General features: G+C 44.0%; 1 protein-coding gene across 2 annotated transcripts in view; it reads right to left on the bottom strand.

Annotated features, from left to right (window-relative positions):
* Positions 1-1664: 1664 nt before the first annotated feature.
* Positions 1665-20043, bottom strand: part of ptch1 (patched 1) — a 52462-nt gene continuing 34083 nt past the window's right edge. For both annotated transcript variants that reach the window (XM_022764796.1, XM_022764795.1), the window contains exons 15-24: positions 19678-19987; positions 18140-18282; positions 12717-12900; positions 10482-10762; positions 8343-8480; positions 8021-8163; positions 4506-4605; positions 3971-4330; positions 3341-3881; positions 1665-3239 (exon numbers count right to left, since the gene is read on the bottom strand). In XM_022764796.1, coding sequence (XP_022620517.1) covers positions 3342-3881; positions 3971-4330; positions 4506-4605; positions 8021-8163; positions 8343-8480; positions 10482-10762; positions 12717-12900; positions 18140-18282; positions 19678-19987 — 2199 coding nt within the window. In that variant the 3' untranslated portion in view covers positions 1665-3239; position 3341. The remainder of the gene's footprint in view (positions 3240-3340; positions 3882-3970; positions 4331-4505; positions 4606-8020; positions 8164-8342; positions 8481-10481; positions 10763-12716; positions 12901-18139; positions 18283-19677; positions 19988-20043) is intronic.

The following is a 20043-nucleotide window of genomic DNA, read 5'->3' as shown; positions in this document are numbered from 1 at the left end:
CACCTTGCACTTGTTTGTTTAATCTAAAAGGGCAAACAAACAAAGGACAAAATGTAAAGCACAATTTAACACCAAAGTGCTCTTGACCCATGAAATAGTGCAGCACATAACCCTGTAACACCACAACATGCAGTTTTTACACAAGGTTATCACTATTAAACAAAGCTTCATGTTGATTAGTGAGCTTCAGAACTCCTGGTTGACAACTCTTCTTTTTTTACTTTGAATAGAGCCAGGTGACGTGTTTCTCCTCTTTTCCCCAGTCTTTGTAAGTGAAGCTAACCTGCTGCTGAATGTAGCTTCTTATTTACCATGCAGGCATTAGATCGTGTCAAACTTCTCATCTAATTTTCTGCTAGAAAGCAAAAAAACAAAATAAAACAAAACAAAACAAAAAATGTCAAACTGAACCTTTAAAAGAAACAAAACCCTTTTGAAACAATCAACTCACAGTCAGACCAAAGCAGTTTTTTTTTAAGTTTCCATTTATTAAAGTTATGAACAAAGAGACAAATAAGTTATAATATTTTTATTTGTTAGAATTCTATCAGTGTTTGAACATTAATATTTAGAGAGCTAGTACAATTTTCTACTTTCATGGCTAGCCTTTGACAAACCCATAGAAACAGCTGTCTCTCTCCAAGGATCGGAACATAATACTGAAGGGGAGGTGTTGATGTTGTCTCACAAGACAGTTAGCAATGAAAGTGTGCACTGTAAGGTTTTTTTTTCTGTTATGGTATATCATTACATATAAACTCTTTAAAAATATACTTCTGTCAAATACCTTGACAACTACTATGTACACTACAAAAATAAATTTTCATATAAATAAATTATATGGCATACATTTATCTTTGTAACTGAAAACAGCATACATCCACGCCAACTGAGACCAAAATGGCAGTCTGGAAGAACCACTGATTTTTTTTCCTTTTAAAATCCTCTAAGAGCTATGATGAGACCTGTAGTGTAAAATGTTATATACTCTTTTTTTCCTATTTAACATTAGTAAGCACTTTATACAGATCAAACTCCATTAATGTAAAAACATTAAACTGTAATAGTGTTTTTTTTCAATAGACATAAAAATCCCTGCATTTGTTATCCACTGGCATCACAACAATAATGAAAGAAAAAAACATGTTTTATATTACAAAAATATAAATATCGCAATTGAATATTGAAAACAAAAACAAACGAAAAACATTTAAAAATGAATAAAATAGTTGCCAGCTATGATTCTCTCCGCTACTGCCAATGTGACATTGGGAGAAAACAAAACGAAAAACAAACAGAACAACCTATTTCATGCAAGCAGCTGACGTAACATGGTGGACAGAAGGACGAAAACTGCAAAGACTTCTGGGAAGAGCTACATGTGTTCTACAGGAAGTGAGAGTGTAAAAGTGGAGGCAAACTGAGGTGTGGAGGGGGTGAGTGAGGGGGTCAAAGGGGCCTAAGTCTGGAACTGAAGGGGTGGGGGGTGCAGGGGGTTGGTTACAGGTATGCATGCAGACATAGACACACATGCACATATAAATTGGCCATTGCTGGTAGAGAGAGGTGCTGGCGGTGTAAACTCTGACCCCTGAGGCTCTGGGTTGTGCCATTTGGCAGTAGAGGGGGGTGGGGGTGGGGGGGCATCCAATTAGTGTCATGGCGTTATGTTGTGGATTTTTATGAGTTGAGGTCAGTGGGGACGGCTGAGGCCAAATTGGGGCCAGTTGTCTTTACTGTCACTAGAGGAGAGCTGAGACAGAGTAAGAGGATGGACTCATACACAAACATAAATGTTTATACACACATATACATTGAGACACACATGGAGCACATCGTCAGGCCATATAGGGCTTAGCCCTTAGCAGGCTGTGTGGACTAGCTTATTGGTTGTACAGAAATAAAGAGCTACTTGAGGCGAGATATTCCTGTAAATGAAGTTTAAATGCAGTCAAGTGCGATGTTGAATCGGGTCATACAGTATACAGTCTGAGCTTTAGCTTATCCACTACACATCATCACTTAGGGAGCAGAGTCAGCACCCTGTATTGACCCTGTTCCAGAATCAGTAATGTGAATGTCCCTGTAATGGCAGAGTGAGTTTCTGAGGTGAGTTTACTGCTTGTATGTCAGTATACAAGACAGAACATGATTTCAGCCTGCTAGGGTTAAACAATACATAACCTCTTACAGTAAAATACAACCAGAGAGCAGCCTAACAGACAGTGAAACAAAGCTGAGAGCAGAAACAGGTTCCAATGCAGAGGCGATAACTAAACAAACAAAACAAAACAAAACAGCTTTAAAATTTCTTCATATCTGCTCATCTTAAATAGCACGCATAGCGTGTCAAGTTAAACAGTAATTGTTTCATAACTACCACAGGTTTGTGATAAAAAATTAATAGTTTAACATGCGTACCTTTATACAATAATAAACACACACACATAAACACACACACACACACAAAAATACCATAGCCCTGTTTGATAATTCTAACAATTTCCCTCATGTTTTAAATGAGTGTAAATGTTAGTCTGTTCTGAGGATGTATCTGATGTATAAGCCAGAAAATAATGGGGCTGTTTCACATCACACAGCCCAACACACACCTACTACACACAGACACATGTACACACACATATACGTAGACAGATCACTTCTTTTGTTTAAAGAGACATTTGCATAGAGTTATAAATGTATATTATTTTAAAAAAATATTTTGAGCAGCAACAGTGAATGCTGACAGGTATTTTTGTCTAGATGAAGCTTCCTAATGGCACAGATCCACAGATGAGTGAACAGTAATCAGAGATCTATCTCTCTCTCATACACATGCACACATTTACACACACATGCACGCACACACGCACACACACACACGCACACGCACGCACACACACACACACACACACACACACACACACACACACCATATAAAATGGCAGCCCCAGTCTGTTAACATGAGGAGTTGTACGGCTCCTAAAATTATAGCTACTTTTTGTTCATATTTACATATGTATACATCTTTTAAATATAGATAGAATTATCTAAGACAATAGTCCACTGGGTTACAGTAAGAATGAGCACCATGACGGCAACACTGGCAAGTTTCTCGCTGCTCAGGGCCGGAGGTGAGCCAGGCTGGGCTATGCAGAGCTGGGCTGTGCCAGACCGGGTCAGCTGCTTAGTAATACAGAGAAATCCATCTTTGGCCGTTGTACTTCTGTTCTCCACAACTGGAAACAAAAAGGATATTGTAGTGTCAGTACTTTATGATGACCTTTCTAAACAGACTGTTGAACTAAACATGGATTTCCTGAAGTAGCTGAAAACTCACCTCAGCTAGCCCGTCTGCCATGGTTGCTCTCAGCTGCCTCAAACTCCAAATCTTGGAGCTCCATGGCCTCCACCTTGACTCCTCTGGCCCCTAACTGGGTTTCCAGTGGCACATGTGGGTCCTGAAAGGCAGGCTCTGGCACCTCCGGCCCTGATGGGCAGTAACTGTCCGTTGCAGTGTATCCTGGGTAAGAGGAAGCGGGGGGGCTCTGGCTGGATATGGGGGCCGGGTGAACGGCGACAGTGACTGAGGCTGACGCTGTTACCGTGGTGATGGGTTGGCAATACGGGGTGGGATTGGGGTGGTGATGAGGGAGGTGGTGAGGTTGTGGGTTGTGGGAAGAGCGGGCTCTGTGGCCTGCTGAGTGTTCTCTATGGCCATGTGAGCCATAATGGCCCCCAGCCTCAGTAGCAGTTTCAAAAGCGTCCATGCGCGGGCGGGCTGGGGGTGGGGCCTGCCAGTGCAGCTGGCTCTTGGGGTTCCTGCTGCTGTGGCGATGAGTTGCCCCCGGCCCAGAATCACAACCCTGAGAGGAGACAGACTGAAGAGCAAGATAATAAGATATTAATATCTGTAATGTGAGAAACAAGAGAAAATCATATGAGCACACTATGGAGAATGTTTTCTTACCGAAGACACAGTATAGGCCGGAGGGTCAGGCTGTCTGGCTGAGCGCCTACGCCCTGATCCTGCTCTCCTCTCCTCCTCTGGCCTGGCTGCTCTGCCTCTGCTGGTCTGGAGGTGGTACTGCTGCTCCTCTGCTCGAGGTGGTACTCTGCGTGAGGGCAGGTTGTAGTTCTGTAGCTCCTGGCTTATACCGGACACTGTGGTGTTCGAGCTGTATTCTGAGTCAGACGAGTCTGAAGCTGCACCAGAGGTGGTGGTGGTGGCCCCGGTGGTGTGGTGAGGACGGACTGAGAAGTGAACCACGTGAGGAGGGGCCTCTGGGGATGGGGTGGGTAAACGGCTACGACCATCGACTGGTGATACCTGGGAGGTAAGAGGAGGCAGCAGTAAGAAACTGGTGTTCATCAGCTTGGAAAAAACAGTTGAAGAAGCCCTTGTATGACCAGGTAAGGAATCACTTTTATTAAAAAAAAAAATCCACTTTTTATCCTTAACTTAGATTCCACTTTCTTGCAGTTGTATTTTTTTTATCTCTTACCTCTGGATAGGGTCCAAAGTATGATAGTAATACTGGGAGAAGGACCAATCCATTCAGGACTCCAAGAACTGTGAGGATGGCCAACACAGCAAAGAAATACCTGCAATAAAACACACATGCAAACAGAGTTCAATGGGAGGCATAATTTAACTAAACGCAACATGTAAGGATGAAACACACTACAAGCAAATCATTCCATTAACTTCTGACTTCCTATGTGATACAACATGAAAACATTAACTAAAAATATAAGATATAGCAAACAAATTGTGCAATTTGATGATGGGAACAAAAAAAAACCCCAAAGTTGCTCAGACCAGCACAGACAGACAAGAAGAGAAACAAAGCAAGCGTATAAACAAAGAAAATACCTGTGCAAACCACAGAGGTTTAGACGTGGGGAGACGTGCAAGATCAACCCATCACACATGCCCAAAATAATACTTCCACAAAGACACTCAAGCCACTCCTTAAACACACACATATATATAAACCCCCCCACAGACAGGCAGGCATGCACTGTGGTTTTGAGGAGCAAAACAGAAATGTACCTTGTGTGTTTCTAAGTCCTGCCAAAGAGGGTTAGTCTTAAAGAAGCCGCAGAGAGAAAAGAAAGGGGAAGCATAATTAGCCAGAGCTGGTTAATTCAAAGGCACAGGAGGAAAGAAAAAAAAAAGAAGGGGAGGTTATTGGGGGCGAGGGTACTCTCTCTTGGGTGTGTGGTGTATAAGCAAACATGGAGAAAACAAAGCAGTGAGGAATGTGGAGGGAGGGGGTTGAAGGGGTAAGAGGGGGTGGGGGGCAAAAGAGGACAGGGGCCTCTCTCTCCTCTCCGGCTCTAAGAGAGAGAGAGAGGGAGAAGCAAACAAATGAAGTGAAGGGTATAGAATTTAAACAATTTAGTCTAGGAAGAAGAGAAGGGGACCCTCAGAGCGCCACCCCTGCCTGGCCTCTCTCCCTCTCTTTTATTTCTTTTTCTCTCTTCTCTGCCTGCTGTTGGGGGGTGGGGGGCAAAAGAGGACAGGGGCCTCTCTCTCCTCTCCGGCTCTAAAAGAGAGAGAGAGGGAGAAGCAAACAAATGAAGTGAAGGGTATAGAATTTAAACAATTTAGTCTAGGAAGAAGAGAAGGGGACCCTCAGAGCGCCACCCCTGCCTGGCCTCTCTCCCTCTCTTTTATTTCTTTTTCTCTCTTCTCTGCCTGCCTCACTTTTCTCTCCCTCCTTTCCAGCTAAGCCCCTGTGAAATTCCCGGCCACTCCACAATCCCCTCCGTCTAATTAAATCTCCAATGTATCAGGTAAGACCCCCCAATCTCCCTCCCTGTCCAATCCAACTCCCTTCATTAGGGAAGGCTTTCCTCCTCACTTAGTTCTCCAGTGGAAGCTCTCAGGTTATCAGGGACACACTGATGAACCATGAAGGGGTGGGGGTGGGGGGGCCACAAGTGAGGAGCACAGGTCCTTGTCTATCCAGCATGGGTGGCCTCACTTCCCATGTGGAAGCAGCAACGACGAGACCAAGCTAGAGTTATTTTTACACAGTGCTGTCGCGGGAACGTTGATGTGACCTGAGAACAGGACTTCACGTTGTGAGCTCAGCCGGTAGTGCGTTGGGTAGACAGATGGATTATCACAAGATGAATCAATTCAAGGATAGAATACATCCTCTAAATCAAGTCTGTTGTTGTTTTCCTACTTAGATTAATTCAAAAAGAACAATGCACATTATACTAATGCACATGGCATTTGCACCCTTCAGGTAAACGGACAAATACAGAAAGCACCTGATCAGTGATGTGGGTGTACACACACGCACACACCTTACATTTATGCAGCATTTAAAGCCCACCAACCCATCCTTCATCATGCTTTTATTAGATTATCAGAACTGTTTTTATAAGTGGAACTGAAATAATTGTGTACGGTTTAGATTCCCCATACGCACCAGGATGGACAAACGCCACGTCACCTTTGGACACATATATGGACATACATGTAGGCCTACACATGCACGCGTGCGGCCCACATACCAGGCTGAGTGCCCCCGCTAGGCTGTTTAGAGTGAAAACATTCACAGGGCTGACGGGGGGAAAGTCAGGGAAACATTTCTTTCGGCGCAAGCAGAAAAATACGAGCTGGGCCTGTTGTTATTGCACCGTCTTGGGGCGCTGCTTTGTTTGCTCAGACAACAGCAGAACCTTTAAATGGAGGCCCGCGACTGAGCCAGAAACCAGAGCACACCACTGGAGGTGAGGAGAGAAAGTCTATAGGCCTCCCTGTGTTTGTGTGTGTATGTGTGTCTGTTTGTATGTGTATCTCTTGAGTGTGTATCTGTGTGCGCTCTCACTGGCAGGCACGCCATCATTGACCCCCATGATTACAAGGTCAGGGCGCAGGCTCGAGTGTGCGTGTGTGTGTGTGTGCGCATGCATGTGTGTGTGCATATGAGGGGTACTGTGTGTGATTGTGTGCTTGTGCATGCATGAGCACATGACAGAGTTTGTGTGCTTGCAGATCACATGGACTTCAGTGCTCCCTTTTTCTTAAAAGGAGCAGGTCAAACTAATTATATAGCTACCTCATCTAGCTGCTACCAAGAATGTGTGTATATGCAGCCACGTAAGACCATACAAGACTTTAAATTATACACTGAGCTCAGTGGAAACTTCTCATAATCCTCCAGGCTTGAGAATGTACAGAATCATTAATTTTCCTCCCTCGTATGGCGGCTGGTCGCTACCTTTCTGTCTGATTCTTACGAGAGGACACACACACAAAAGGAGCCACCGGCGCAGCGCCCCCACAGAGTGTCGGCTTTAATTTCCACTTCTCCTGTCTTTCCACAACTGCCCTCTTGCCCCCCACCCTGTTACTCCTTCCCATGCTTATAAATGTCTAGCGAGAGCAGTTAAACTAGCTGAAGGAGATTACAAAAGCCAGAGGACTTTCCTGTTCCCCCCCCCCCCCCTTGCCCTTTTTCACTTTGCTTCCCTCTGCTTCTTCGTCTACTCCCTCCTAGCCCTCCTCCTCTTTCTCCTGACCTTCAACTCTCCATCCTTTCCCTGGTTTCCCCTAAAATGTCAGGCATGAGAGACATTAAGGGGGAGAAGAGGAGGATGAAAGCAAAGACACAAGGGGAGGGAGAGGTTGGAGAAAGATAAAGGCCTTGTTCATGAAGTTTCTTGGAGATCAAGCCCCCAGAAATGGACAAAAAAAAAGCAGGTATCTGTATGGTAGCTGGAAAAAGGATGAGGTTTACAGGTTTACAGAGAGGGGGTATGAAATGGAGATGTGGGTGGAAGACAAGAAAGAGATAGAGGGAGGGAACAGAAGAGGAGAGCGGCCTTCATGCATGATTTGTATCTCAGGTAGATTCCTGTGTGACACACAGGTTGAGGCATGGTCTCAACAGTCTACTGATGCCACATAGACGCCATACATTAACCTCTGGAGGTGCGATCCTGTGTCAGGCTAAATGAATTTAGCCTTTTCTAACCAGGTTTGACTTGGACTCACCTGACGATAAAGTCAAACTCAGAGCCCGCAAGCATTAGGACACCTAATAAGGTGGAAAAGGCTCCATCGAGCACCGGAGCAAACATGTGCTCCAGTGCAAGCACTGCCCGCTTGTGACGATCCCCTATGGCAGTCAGGAACGCCTACAACACACACAAACACGTTGATGTCTCATTATCAATGGGTTCACCGTTTCAAAACCATTCAAATTCTAAACTTCTATTTAGTATTTGCTGACATTATTGAGGACATTACCATTCTCACTGGTAAACTGCATTAGAGTATTAACGATTCGTATGTGTGAGCTAGTGTCTAAACCTACCAGGGCCACATGGACGGTGAACTCCACTCCAATGCCCACAGAGGCAATGAGAATGACCACGGGGACGGCACTCAGCTTGATTCCCATCAGCCCCATGAAGCCAAACAGCTCTACGGTCATGAGAGACAGCACCAACACCTGAAGGGAAAGGAGGAGTTTCTGTTAGAAAGGAAGGGGGTTGATAAATCTCTAAGAAAAGTGATTTTATATGTTCAATCAAACACAGGACAGAACAGAAATGGGGTCGGTTCAGGCTGAATAAAATAAATTTAAATAAAATATATATATGTTTGTGTACTTAATCAGCCCACAGCTTCAGTTTGAAGAAGACGTTGATCTGTATAAAGCATTCCTTACAAGCATTTTTCTACTATCTAGTGTTGTAGAGCTGGAAAACATGTAAGTATAGTGGGTGGAATTACCATAAATGGAAATAATCTTCTACATTTTTGGTCTATAGTAAATAAAATATTATTCTCTGCGCATGCTGTGTGAATTTACAGCTGACCTGGACTTTGAATGTACACAAGACAGATAGGCAGCAATAATACAAGAGGACGATATGTGCAAGTATCTCTGTCTTATAGCTTATGGATCTGTTACATGTGGGTGAAATGTGTGTGTGTGTGTGTGTGTGTGTGTGTGTGTGTGTGTGTGTGTAAGTGGAGGCTTCAGAGTAGACCGGGACAGGAGCTGGGAGTAAATGCCATTATCAGCTGACAGGTGTCAGGTTACATGGGGCCCAAATCCTTTGAAGAGGGTTGAGGTGGGCACGGGAAGGAGCTGTATGTGTATGTATGTATGTGGGTGCATATATAAGTGAGCAAGCACAGAGTATGCACATGTGTGTCCATGAGGGGGTATTTGTGTGCGGTGCTTGTGTGTGAGTGTCTCAGTTTACACTTTATATATATATATATATATATATTGAAAAAACATTTGGTCCGGATCACATTCAGGGAATTGAACTTGAAACTAAACTTGACTATTTTAGGCTTTTAAGATCTTAGCAGACTTGGTTCTTCCTACATATCCCGTGACAGACAACTTTGGCAAAATTTTGAAGGATGAACCTGTATTTATTTATTTTTTGTCTTTTAGTTCAGTTTTCCCACAGATGTAATCAAATGTCAATCAAGAAGATGGACAGGAAGCAAAACCAGATCACAAGCGATCACTCTACATGACTCACTCATGAGACCCATTCTAATGAGAAGTGTAAACAGCAATCAATATCAAGTGGATTAGAATAAATCTGTATAAATCTAAACAAGGTTTAAACAAGGCCTCTGTCTATGTGGTTAAGATGTGTTTCAGGGAAAACAGCTAAGAGGGTTTAAGAGGGCTTAAAGTTTGAGGGTTTGACATTGTAGGGCTAGCAGTGGTCTGGTCCTGGAAAGACTAAATGGTTAAACTTAACGCCTCTCTATAACTTGTCTTTTGATCTTGCTAGTAAAGCCTGAAGGATGAACATGAGGTCCCCTCCTCCTCTGTTTAAGGGCTCGGGTGGCCTGGCCACTGCCTGTCGTAAAATACAACCCACCAGAGAGAAAAACCAGAGCGCTCCGTGTATGTGTTTCTGTGTGAATTATGTACCTGTGTGTTTACACGTTCATACTGTATGTGTGCAAGTATATACATGTCTGTGTGTGTGCTCCAATTGAGTGTCTGTGTGCTTGCCTGCGTATGTGAACGTGTGTTTGCATGTATCCTTGGAAACTTGCGAGAGGAGGAGGATGGAAATAAAATCAAACTTTTTATAGGTTTAGAGTGGGAGCGAGTTGCCTGAGCAACTTTGTGTCCTTTCCCCATTTATTTCAGCGTTGGTGTCTGGGAGTGTTGGACTAGACTAAACAGAGTGGCCCTAACAAAACAGCACAAGATAAACACTGGTGACTGGGCTACAATAACACACAGCAGCCCCTTCTCCCTTCCGACTCTCTCCTCTCTGAGATGCCCTCTGGACCACACATTGAATCAGGAAAGCAAGGGAGGAAAGCAGGAAAAAATTAATTTCTTTCTGTCCATGTTAAGCAATGGGCCTGCTTGTAACATAATCCATTAACCTATCAAACCAGCAATATGTTATGCTTATCAAAGTGTGTTGTCTACTGTCTGCTTGTTTCATCCAACACTCACTATGATGCCGGCGGTCCATGGGTTGAGCAGGAAGAGGGCACAGACCAGAAAGGTACAGGCGAGCACGACACTGATGGACAGCAGGAGCCAGTGGCGCAGACTAACATACTGTTCCCAGAACAAGAAAGGGTAGCCGTTGGGGTAGGAGGGCAGGCCTTGTCGGCTGTAGTTGCTGCATATAGCCCGCACGCTCTCGATGGCCTCCACAAACTGCGGCGTCTCCCGGAGCCCGTTGAGGTAGAAGGGGAACTGTGCGTATTCGATGGGCTCGGCGGCCGGGACTGAATGGAGAGACAATGAAAGGAAAGGTCATTTGTTAGGACGTAAAAAAAAAAAATGATACAACTTGATATTAATTTAGCTGTAATCACCAGATCATTTTTATTAGCAACTGATGATGATTTTGCTTTTTGGAAGCAGAAGCCATGTGGCCTTACAAGATGATGAAAGTCCAATTTAGAGGAAGAGATTACTGAGGAACATTAAGGAAGTAATCAGATAAATCATCAGCAGCAACGATGACATCTGCAGATGATATTTGTCTATTCTGATTAAATAGCATTAGGCTCTGATCATTTAGTGTATCTGCAGAAATAATTTTGGACTCTTTAGCCAAACCACCAATATCAAGGCTTTCCCTCCCTAATCCAACCTTGTTCCAAGAGCAGCTACATCTGTGGGCAAGTGTGCGTGCATGCGGGTGCGTGTGTGTGTGTGTGTGTGTGTGTGTGTGTGTGTGTGTGTGTGTGGCGGGGGTGGGCGGAGCAGTGTGAAACAGAGCTCCATTGACTCAAACCCAGCCAGTCTGTGGCCCAGCCTGGCTAATGAGGGCCTATCAGTTCCAGACACAGCAGAGTGTCAGAGCTAACGTTGATTCACGGTAATTACAATGTCAGAATCACCACCATTACCACACCCTAAACTTAGCACCGCCACGTAAAGCATAATATAGATGCATAAACACGCATACCTGCCTGTCATTCTGCTATGAAGTCATCTTTGGCGCTAACAAAACACTGTATTTATTCAGATTTTTGCTTGCAGTGTAATTAATAACACATTTCTGCATATGGCATATCGAAAGACTTACTCTGAAACTATCTATCTATCTATCTATCTATCCTTTTACTTATAAAAAAACATGTTTTTGCTCTGTCTGGTGTTGGTGTGAGTGTGTGAGTGTGTATATCCCACAGTGCCTGTAGGGTCAGACAGGAGCACTTGCTAACATGGTTTGGCCCATTATAATCTCAACTATAAATTTCTATTAGGATACAAGTTGGCTTTCAGCCAACACCAATCTGCTCCGGGGAGCTCCCGCACAGCCAAGCACTTCACACTGCTTATCCAATCATATTCCCTCCCTGTAAAGGACTTCCTGCTTGTTATCCAATTGTGCCTCCCACCCAAACCCAGTCTCTCCTTGTTATCCAATCATTTTCCTCCCCCGTGGAGCACTTCCTGACTTGTACCAAATCACCGGCTACAATCAAACAACAACATGACTGTACTTTTTTATGTGAGTTACAGTCTGTGTGTGTGGTAGGGAAATGAGAACAGGGTGTGTGTAGTGTTTGGGGTCACTGAGTTTTAATAATGTTTGTGCGTGTGTGCCTGCGTGTGTATGTGTGTGTGTGTGTGTGTGTGTGTGTGTGCTTGTGTGTGTGTGTGTGTGTGTGTGTGTGTGTGTGTGTGTGTGTGTGTGTGTGTGTGTATGTGTAATGCAAGGCCCCATGGTAGCCAGGATTATAGCATTCACCACAGGCACCATTAGAAGAACCACAGTGAGCCGTGTCTTGGTCCTCAGCCCTGCAACCTGAGCTCACACATACACAAACGCACACACACACCGCAGTGGTACAGTAAAGTCTACAACCTCTTTTAAAGCTAAGAGGCAGACAAGGAGCAATAACTCAAACCACAAGAGGTAAACAGTGCTCATATGTAGCAGCCGTCTTATGGAACCTGAATAAAGTCACAGAGACCAATGAGCCCCACAAAAGTTAGGCTTAAAGTTTCAGTTAGGGTTTGTAAATGCAATTTGTTCAGCTGTACCATGAAGCAGGTATGAACTTCAACATTTCAAATTTTTGCAATGCTTCATTTGTTGGAGCTAACAACATTATTATTGAAATTTCCTTTCTTAGGTGAAAGAAAAACTCTACTGCATTATACTGTCAGGCATCCTGTTTGCAATTCTACCACATTTTGTGAACTTATGGCATGCTGACTTACTGCTGAGGCGTGTCTCGGGCATGGAGTCAGTACGGTCGTGGAGCCACTCGGGAGGGTGTGGGCGAATGTTGGCCTGCGAGGCAGCGTACGCCACAGGATCATTGCTGACCCAGGCAGTTAGGTAGATGTAGAAAGCCCCAGGGTTGATGATTCCATCTGCATCCACTAGCCTCTGACGAGTCAACTGCAAATAGGAGAGAGGAGATGAATTAATGTTGATACCATAATTAAGTTTTGCTCTGTTGCATTCTCTTAAAACACAACTTTCAGATACATGCATTTTAGAGGTTTAATTAGGCCTTTCACATTTATACTTGGCGAAGCCAAATTTTGAAATTTGAAAATGGAATAATTAGTGAATGGAAAAAGTGCAATTGAGGGGAAAAAAAATTAGGTGGAGCTTGCATAGGAAATCATAATGCTGCCGTCAAGTATACATTGGACACAAAAAGGTATTGTGGAAACAGGACATGTTGAACCAAAACATTCTACAGGTGAGCTGACCACAGACATGCTTATTTATACACATGCATGAGTGCAAGAGAACGGAGCAGCTTTCAAAATAAGAGTCAAATATTAGTCCCTCTCTCTTTCCAACCAAAGAAAAATCAACAAGTGAAACACTGGTCGCCTTTCTGAAAATTCCCGTACCTCTCATCACAGCTTCCCAGAATTATCATGCCACATTAAAACATGGAAAATGCTGAATCAGCTTCTCCCTTTACATACAGTAGATATTGGCTGGCCAACCTCAGGCTCAATGTCCTGACCACTCTGAATAAATTTCTGATGGGGGCCTTGCAGCGCTTTTCTGTCAAGAAGCAGCTGCTGCTGACAAAAGTGCTTACAAGTCCTCTTCATTCTAAATTAGACATTTTGTGTTCAGTAGTGTTGCTTAAAGAATGCTTTACTTTTTGACAGTTTCAGCTGAGTAAAATGAATGAATGTGATATCACCATTATTAGTGTTTTTTTTGTTTTTTTTTAAGTAATGTCAGTCTGTTGTTTAGTTTACCACTTACCGGTAGGTCCAGACTGAAGTATCTCAAAAACTATTGGATAGATTGCTGTAAAATTTTGTACAGACATTCATGGTACTCAGAGTATGACTCCTTTTGACTTTGGTTAGCCCTTGACTTTTCCTGTCGAGCAATGAGGTTCACTTTTGTGGTTTTAGTGAAATATCTAAACAATTACTGAGTGGATTACCATGAAATCTGGTACAGACATTCAAGTTCCCATCAAGATGAAGTGCAATAACTTTGCTGATACTTTTCATTCAAGTTCAAATTTCAGTTTGTCAGTGTGACTATATGTGAGCATGTTAGCATGCTGATGCTAGCATTCTAGCTTAAAGCACTGCTGTGCCAAAGTATAGCCTCACAGAGCCGCTAGTGTGGTTGTAGACTTTGTTTATGCTCACAAACCCATAATTGAAAACACCAACAGTAATGCCCAAATATATCATAAGATTACTGATACCAAAGTACTTTGTCAGAACCATATTCACTCCATTAATATAGCTTAACTGTCACTCTCAGACCAAACCCACATTTCTATCTATTTGCAGATGGTTCCCAAGCTCTGTTTCAGTCATTTGCTGTGATGGCTGTGGTCAGTATGTAGACAAGAATGGCTGTCTCGCTCAGGGCCGTTACTTTCACCCTCCCATGTGGAAGCAGAGGAGTGTAGCTTAGCATTGCTACCTCCTGAGAGGTAAAACCATTACAGCACACCACTCTGTCACTCTGCCTTCTAGGAACCATAAATCCCTTCTTCACGGAGGCAGGGAGAGGTTTGGGGGTGAAGCTGGACTCATGGGGTTAGGTAGATGAAGAAAGGAGTAGGGTTTTTTTTGTGATGGGGGGTGGGGTGCTGGGGGGGTAGGGAGAGAAAAATTGCTTGAGTTAGCGTAACAATAAAAAAATTGGCTGGAGTCCCTGAGCGCGTCTGTGTGCAGTTAACCTGGTTGTTAACACTGAAGGAAATGCCACCCAGCAAATGGAGGAGAGCTATAAAAATAACACAACATCTGTACAAATGTTGCTCACACTTGCTTCTCCTGACCCCTACGGGTACCCAGAATGCCCGGCGCCACAGACCAACCCCAACCCTGAGAAGAAAAGAGCCCTTGATAGCGTTAGCATGGCCTTCCTTAACACTTTTCCACTCCTCCTTTTCTCCGTACCCACCTCCTGTACTCACTCTTCCAATCTATATCTTTCTATTCTCTTATTTTAAACACCCCCCCCACCACACACACACACACACACACACACACACACACACACACACACACACACACACACACACACACACACACACCATATGAGTGCTGGGCCAGGCCATAAGGAACGAATGGTCGCCCAGTACAGAGAGAAATGTTAGCAGCGACAGATCAAAGGCAGAACACCTCTGCACGGATCCATGGAGTGGCATATCAAAATAAAACATCTAGCTTTGCAATTTGCCAGGGTTGGAAAAGATCTGGTCCTCATTTTGAGGCACAAAAAAACAGCTACTGCTGTAAGTGCACACACAACAGACAAAAGCGGCACACACACTCAAAACATACACATGCACACACAGAGCTGCCTCAAAGAAACCACGTGTTTCAGCTTCTCTCATTCAAAGAGGACACAGCAGTGGAGCACGGAGGGAGGGAGAGTGAGGGAGGGAGGAAGAGACAGACAGAGAGTGCAAGAGTGATAGTGCGAGCAGGGGTAAGTGAGGGAGAGTTGGAGAGAGAGAGAGAGGGGTCAAGCGAGAGAGCCGGATTCCAGAGGATCTGGATTGAATTTAACTGCGGGATACGCAACAACTGTATGTCTTCAAGCTGTCACGGGAAGCCCAGGCAGCTCTGCTGGCGGCCCCCACGCCTCACGGCAAATACACTTCCCTCACAGGCACAGGAAGTGACGTCACAGGGCCGCACACCAGGCCTGCCTCTGCTTCCTGTCAGCTAGTGGAAGGGATGGGAAGAGTAGTGTGCTACTACAACGGAGCTCAATGGGCGAGAGAAGAAGCCCAAAACAAACAGCTAGGAGCAGAGAGGGGAAAAGCTTTCACACATCTGCAAACATGCAAGACTCAAGCAAAAATGAATGAATATGAATACACACGAGACTTGGTGGAGCTATGTGTCAAAGTTAATTATGTAAAATGATCTCCGTGTTGAAAAGGACATGGCTTGTTTTGTGTTTGGAGTTTGCAGAAATCCTGCCCAAGAATTTTGTTTTTATATTTCTCCTGTTTCTTATCTTCTGTTTTCACTGGTTCCTGCCAAAGAATGCAGCCATGCATCCATGTATGTTGTTTCTTGGTGGTGGTGCCAAACCAAAAACAGCATGCGATGCCCTGTCCAAGCTGAGAATGTTTCCTAAGCTCCGCGACTATAATCTTTTCTCTCTTATTTCCTCTTCACTCTTTCTCATTATCAACTTGTCAGCATCTTTCTGCTGACATAGAAGAGACTTTGATTTGATCTTCCACTAAGTTCCTCTCTGGACCGCCTTCTGAGACCTCAGCTGTGTCATTGTCGGATACAATCAGATCAAACACCCCATCAGTGCCACACTGGAGACGGGACTCACTGAACTCAACGCTCAACAGCTGAACTGGAGTTTGTCAGGTGATTAAGATAACTACCTCTGTTGTATACTCCCTTTCATTTTTCTTCTTTTGACTTCAGCTGCGGTGCGATGTCAGCAGCTCTACCAGTGTCTGTGCAGCCAGAAACTTTTTTGGAAGCACAATGTCATTGACGTCTTGTGGGTCTGCCAAATCTGGGTGCTTTTCTACCTAAATATTCATGTGCTACCCTCAGAGCACTGAGCAGCAAAATGCCGCAGCCCTTCTACGAAAGTAAGGTGCACGGACTTCCAAGCCATAGTGGGCAAATAACACAAGCAATACCTTTTAAGGCGATTTTTGTATATGTAATGAAATTGTTTGTCGTAATACATCAAATAACACACTACTGATGGTGTGTGGGAAAGAAGGAGCTTTTCCTTTGCTTTCTGTGGATGATTTATGTGAACCGAAAGCCCTTTGAACTCATTGTCTGTTTGTGACAATAACTGTCATGTCACTTTTAGTGGGCCCTGATGTTTGAATGCAACAAACCTCAAAGGTTCAACTCATTCAGCTGCACAGTTAGGCCAACTAGCTCAATTTATCATTTATCAAAAATACGCAACAAGTATGTTGTTGATAATATAAAAGGTGTTGGTTATAAATCCACTTCTTGGTGATTCCAGTTGATCTTGATTCTAATTATTCTTTCCCATGGGGCTTCAGAATCCAGGGTAATTATTTATAGAGCTAATGGGCCCTGCAAGCATTTCTGTTGTGCAGCAGTTTCAACCTCCCAACTTCACATACTATGAACTGTGGCTGCAATCCCAGTGTCAGACTGGAAGGCTTGATGCTAAGGAGAGTCACTGCAAGGCCCTGCATACATGCACATCACACACACACAGAGGACAAATAGTTTAAATGAAGAGTTAATAGGTTTTTCAGAGGCAGACTGCAGCCCCAGTGAGAGCTTTAAATTCCTAGGCTCGGTAAAGTCATCACAGACAGTAGATGAAGACGGACAGAGAAAGAGAAAAAGACGAATACAAAGAGACAGTTTTTCAGATGGGCATGCGTCTTCCAGCCCCGATCTCACAAAGCAAAACCGATATACTGTACTAGGGATGTCACAATAATAGATATTTGGCAGTTGGTATCTATACTACTGAAATTCCACTCTTCCCTACTAAATTTGATTCCACGGCAAAAAATAGCATATTGTCTGTGCAGCAGCCTCAGTCGTATTTCTAACACACACACACACACACACACACGGTAACATTTTAGGATATGAACATTTCAGCGACACAGTGAACGATTAAAACTCTCTCACATTGAATTGTGCATACAGATCTGGATGCCTGTCTTCGAGGCGTCTAGATAAGTTCGAGGTACTTGCCCTAATGCTCTGCGACACCGTGATGATCCAATTTAAACGCAAAATATCTGTATACACGAGTCTTGGCATGTTTTTTTTTTCCCCTCAAGTTGCAGCAGACCCATTGCTGTAGCTGTACCACTCCACTCCAATCACGCTGTGATTGTTACTGTGTCCTTCTTATTCTTGCCTTTGCGACTGGCGTCAGTCTAAGACACTTACGGTAAAAGTAAATCAAGTATAGTCACGTTTTCAAAACTTTGTTGTGACACCCCTATACTGTAAGTGCATCTATAACAGGACAAAACAGCTTTGACACTGGTGTCAGTATCTCTCGAGTCTATCCTCAGATTGCAGTCCACGGTATACAGTCTGCATGGTCTGCATTAAAATACAGTCTGTGTACACTTTCTCATATCGTAACTTTGAATAGTGGGAATAACTGACATTGGCTTTAATCCTGAACAGACCTGGTTGAAGTTGATGGGCTTGTCTCTGCGTCCTGTCTGCACCAAAAGCTTGTACGCCAGGACGCCATCATCAGAGCCATTCCTGTAGCTGTTGAGGGTGATGCGGCCAGCCTCCCAGTCCTTGTCAAATGCCTGCTGGAGACCTGCAGGAAACCACAACAAGACAGACTGGTTAGATGTGGATGTTTGAAAAGGTTACATGCCCTGTTATCTTCATTCTTTCTCAACAACACACTTACAAAGCCCAGTTCACAAGAAAACAACAACACATAACAACCCAGCACAGTACAAGAGAACATAACACAACACTGCAACCTAACCCTAACCCTTTAATAAGCCTGAGTGATGAATGTGATAACCCGGGTCCATTCCTAACCACCAAACAAGACTTCAAAAGCCTAAAACAGGCTCCTTTTGATTCAAAGCAATCATTAGGGAATATATCAGTAACATGTGTCTTCTTTTCTATACTATTCTCTAATCCATATGTGTATCACTCCCCTCCTCTCGGCTCTCCCACAAGGCCCATGCTGTGGTCCGTCTGTGGGAGATGTTGTTTTGGGTCTCGTTGCTTGGCCTGTCTGGCTCCAATTTGTCCCACCATTGCAGAAAGCAATATCAGACACAGTTCTCTCCCTCGCTCTCTCTCTCTCTCCACACACACACACACACACACACACACACAGACACACTCTGTGTGGTTCCCAGCCGGCTCACACACAGACTCACAGAATCTGTTTTATCGTTAGAGGGGGGTGGGGGAGTCAGTGAGTGAAAATGAACCCATTGCTGGACCGGGCTGACATGTGGAAGACAGTATTCTCAGTGAGTGGCACTTCACATTTCTTAGGAGCTGTCAGTGCCGGGTATACAACCAGCAACCCATCCCAAAGTGAATCCTGTCATCATACTAAATTAATTTAAGCTCCCATAAAATAGTGTGGTGTGATGTACTGCTTGTTATATAGCCAAATATTTAAGATTTTCAGAGTAATAAATTCTAATAAAAAATGACAAAAACTAGCACAAGCAGAACTAGTATGAGTTAGATGAGTATATTGGATAGTGTGCAATGCCAGCATTATCTGCACAGCCAAAGGTTCTAACATACTCTATATTGCCTGAGCCCAAGTATAAAAATATGGCCTCCCACTTCGTCCGCCTCCATCAAGCCCACTTATGGAGGACACAAGTGATTTTAATCAGCTACTGTCAGTGTCCATTTGGCACTCCCACCTACTTCTGAACTCCTGCCCAACATCTTGTCTCATGCAGATTCCTGTCAAAACTCAGAAGAAAATTATGATCTCAAAACGGTTTCATGAGAAAGTAAATTAGTCCCATGCCTGAACTATTATGAATAGCTGAATATATATTAAATGAGGAATTAATAACATAAAAATCTGTGATCAAACACTGACTCTGAATCATGTTGCTACATCTGCCCCACTTTGTTGTCAAAAACCGACAAAGAGGTTTTGACCAAATCGAATTTAAGTCTGGTTGCTGCGGTAATTATATATCAAGTTTAATTTTACCTTGCAGCCAGTCCCTGAAGTAGTGAAGCCACATGCGGGGCAGCTGTCCGTTGTCCTCCTTCAACACGTAGCGAACAGTGTGGAACCTCTGGTGGAGCTGGTGCAGCAGCGGCTGTTTCTGGGCGTAATCAGCCCGCTGCGTCACCACATACATGTTGTAGAAGGAGAAGAACTTGAACTGGGCACCGATGAAGTCGTACTCGCTGGTCTCTCTGGGAACAATGTCTGTCAACTCCAGGCCATCCCTCACCTGGGTGGTCCCGTATAAACTGACGCCCAGCAGGCAGAGGAACAGGACGATTACAACCACCTGGAAGCGGAAGGATGAAAATGGAGCTTCATCAATCAACACGCTGCACAGAGTGA

Source organism: Seriola dumerili, unplaced genomic scaffold (genome assembly GCF_002260705.1).
Source record: "Seriola dumerili isolate Sdu_G_001 unplaced genomic scaffold, Sdu_1.0 BDQW01000581.1, whole genome shotgun sequence".
NCBI lineage: Eukaryota > Metazoa > Chordata > Actinopteri > Carangiformes > Carangidae > Seriola > Seriola dumerili.
This window is presented reverse-complemented; position numbering and strand designations above follow the sequence as displayed.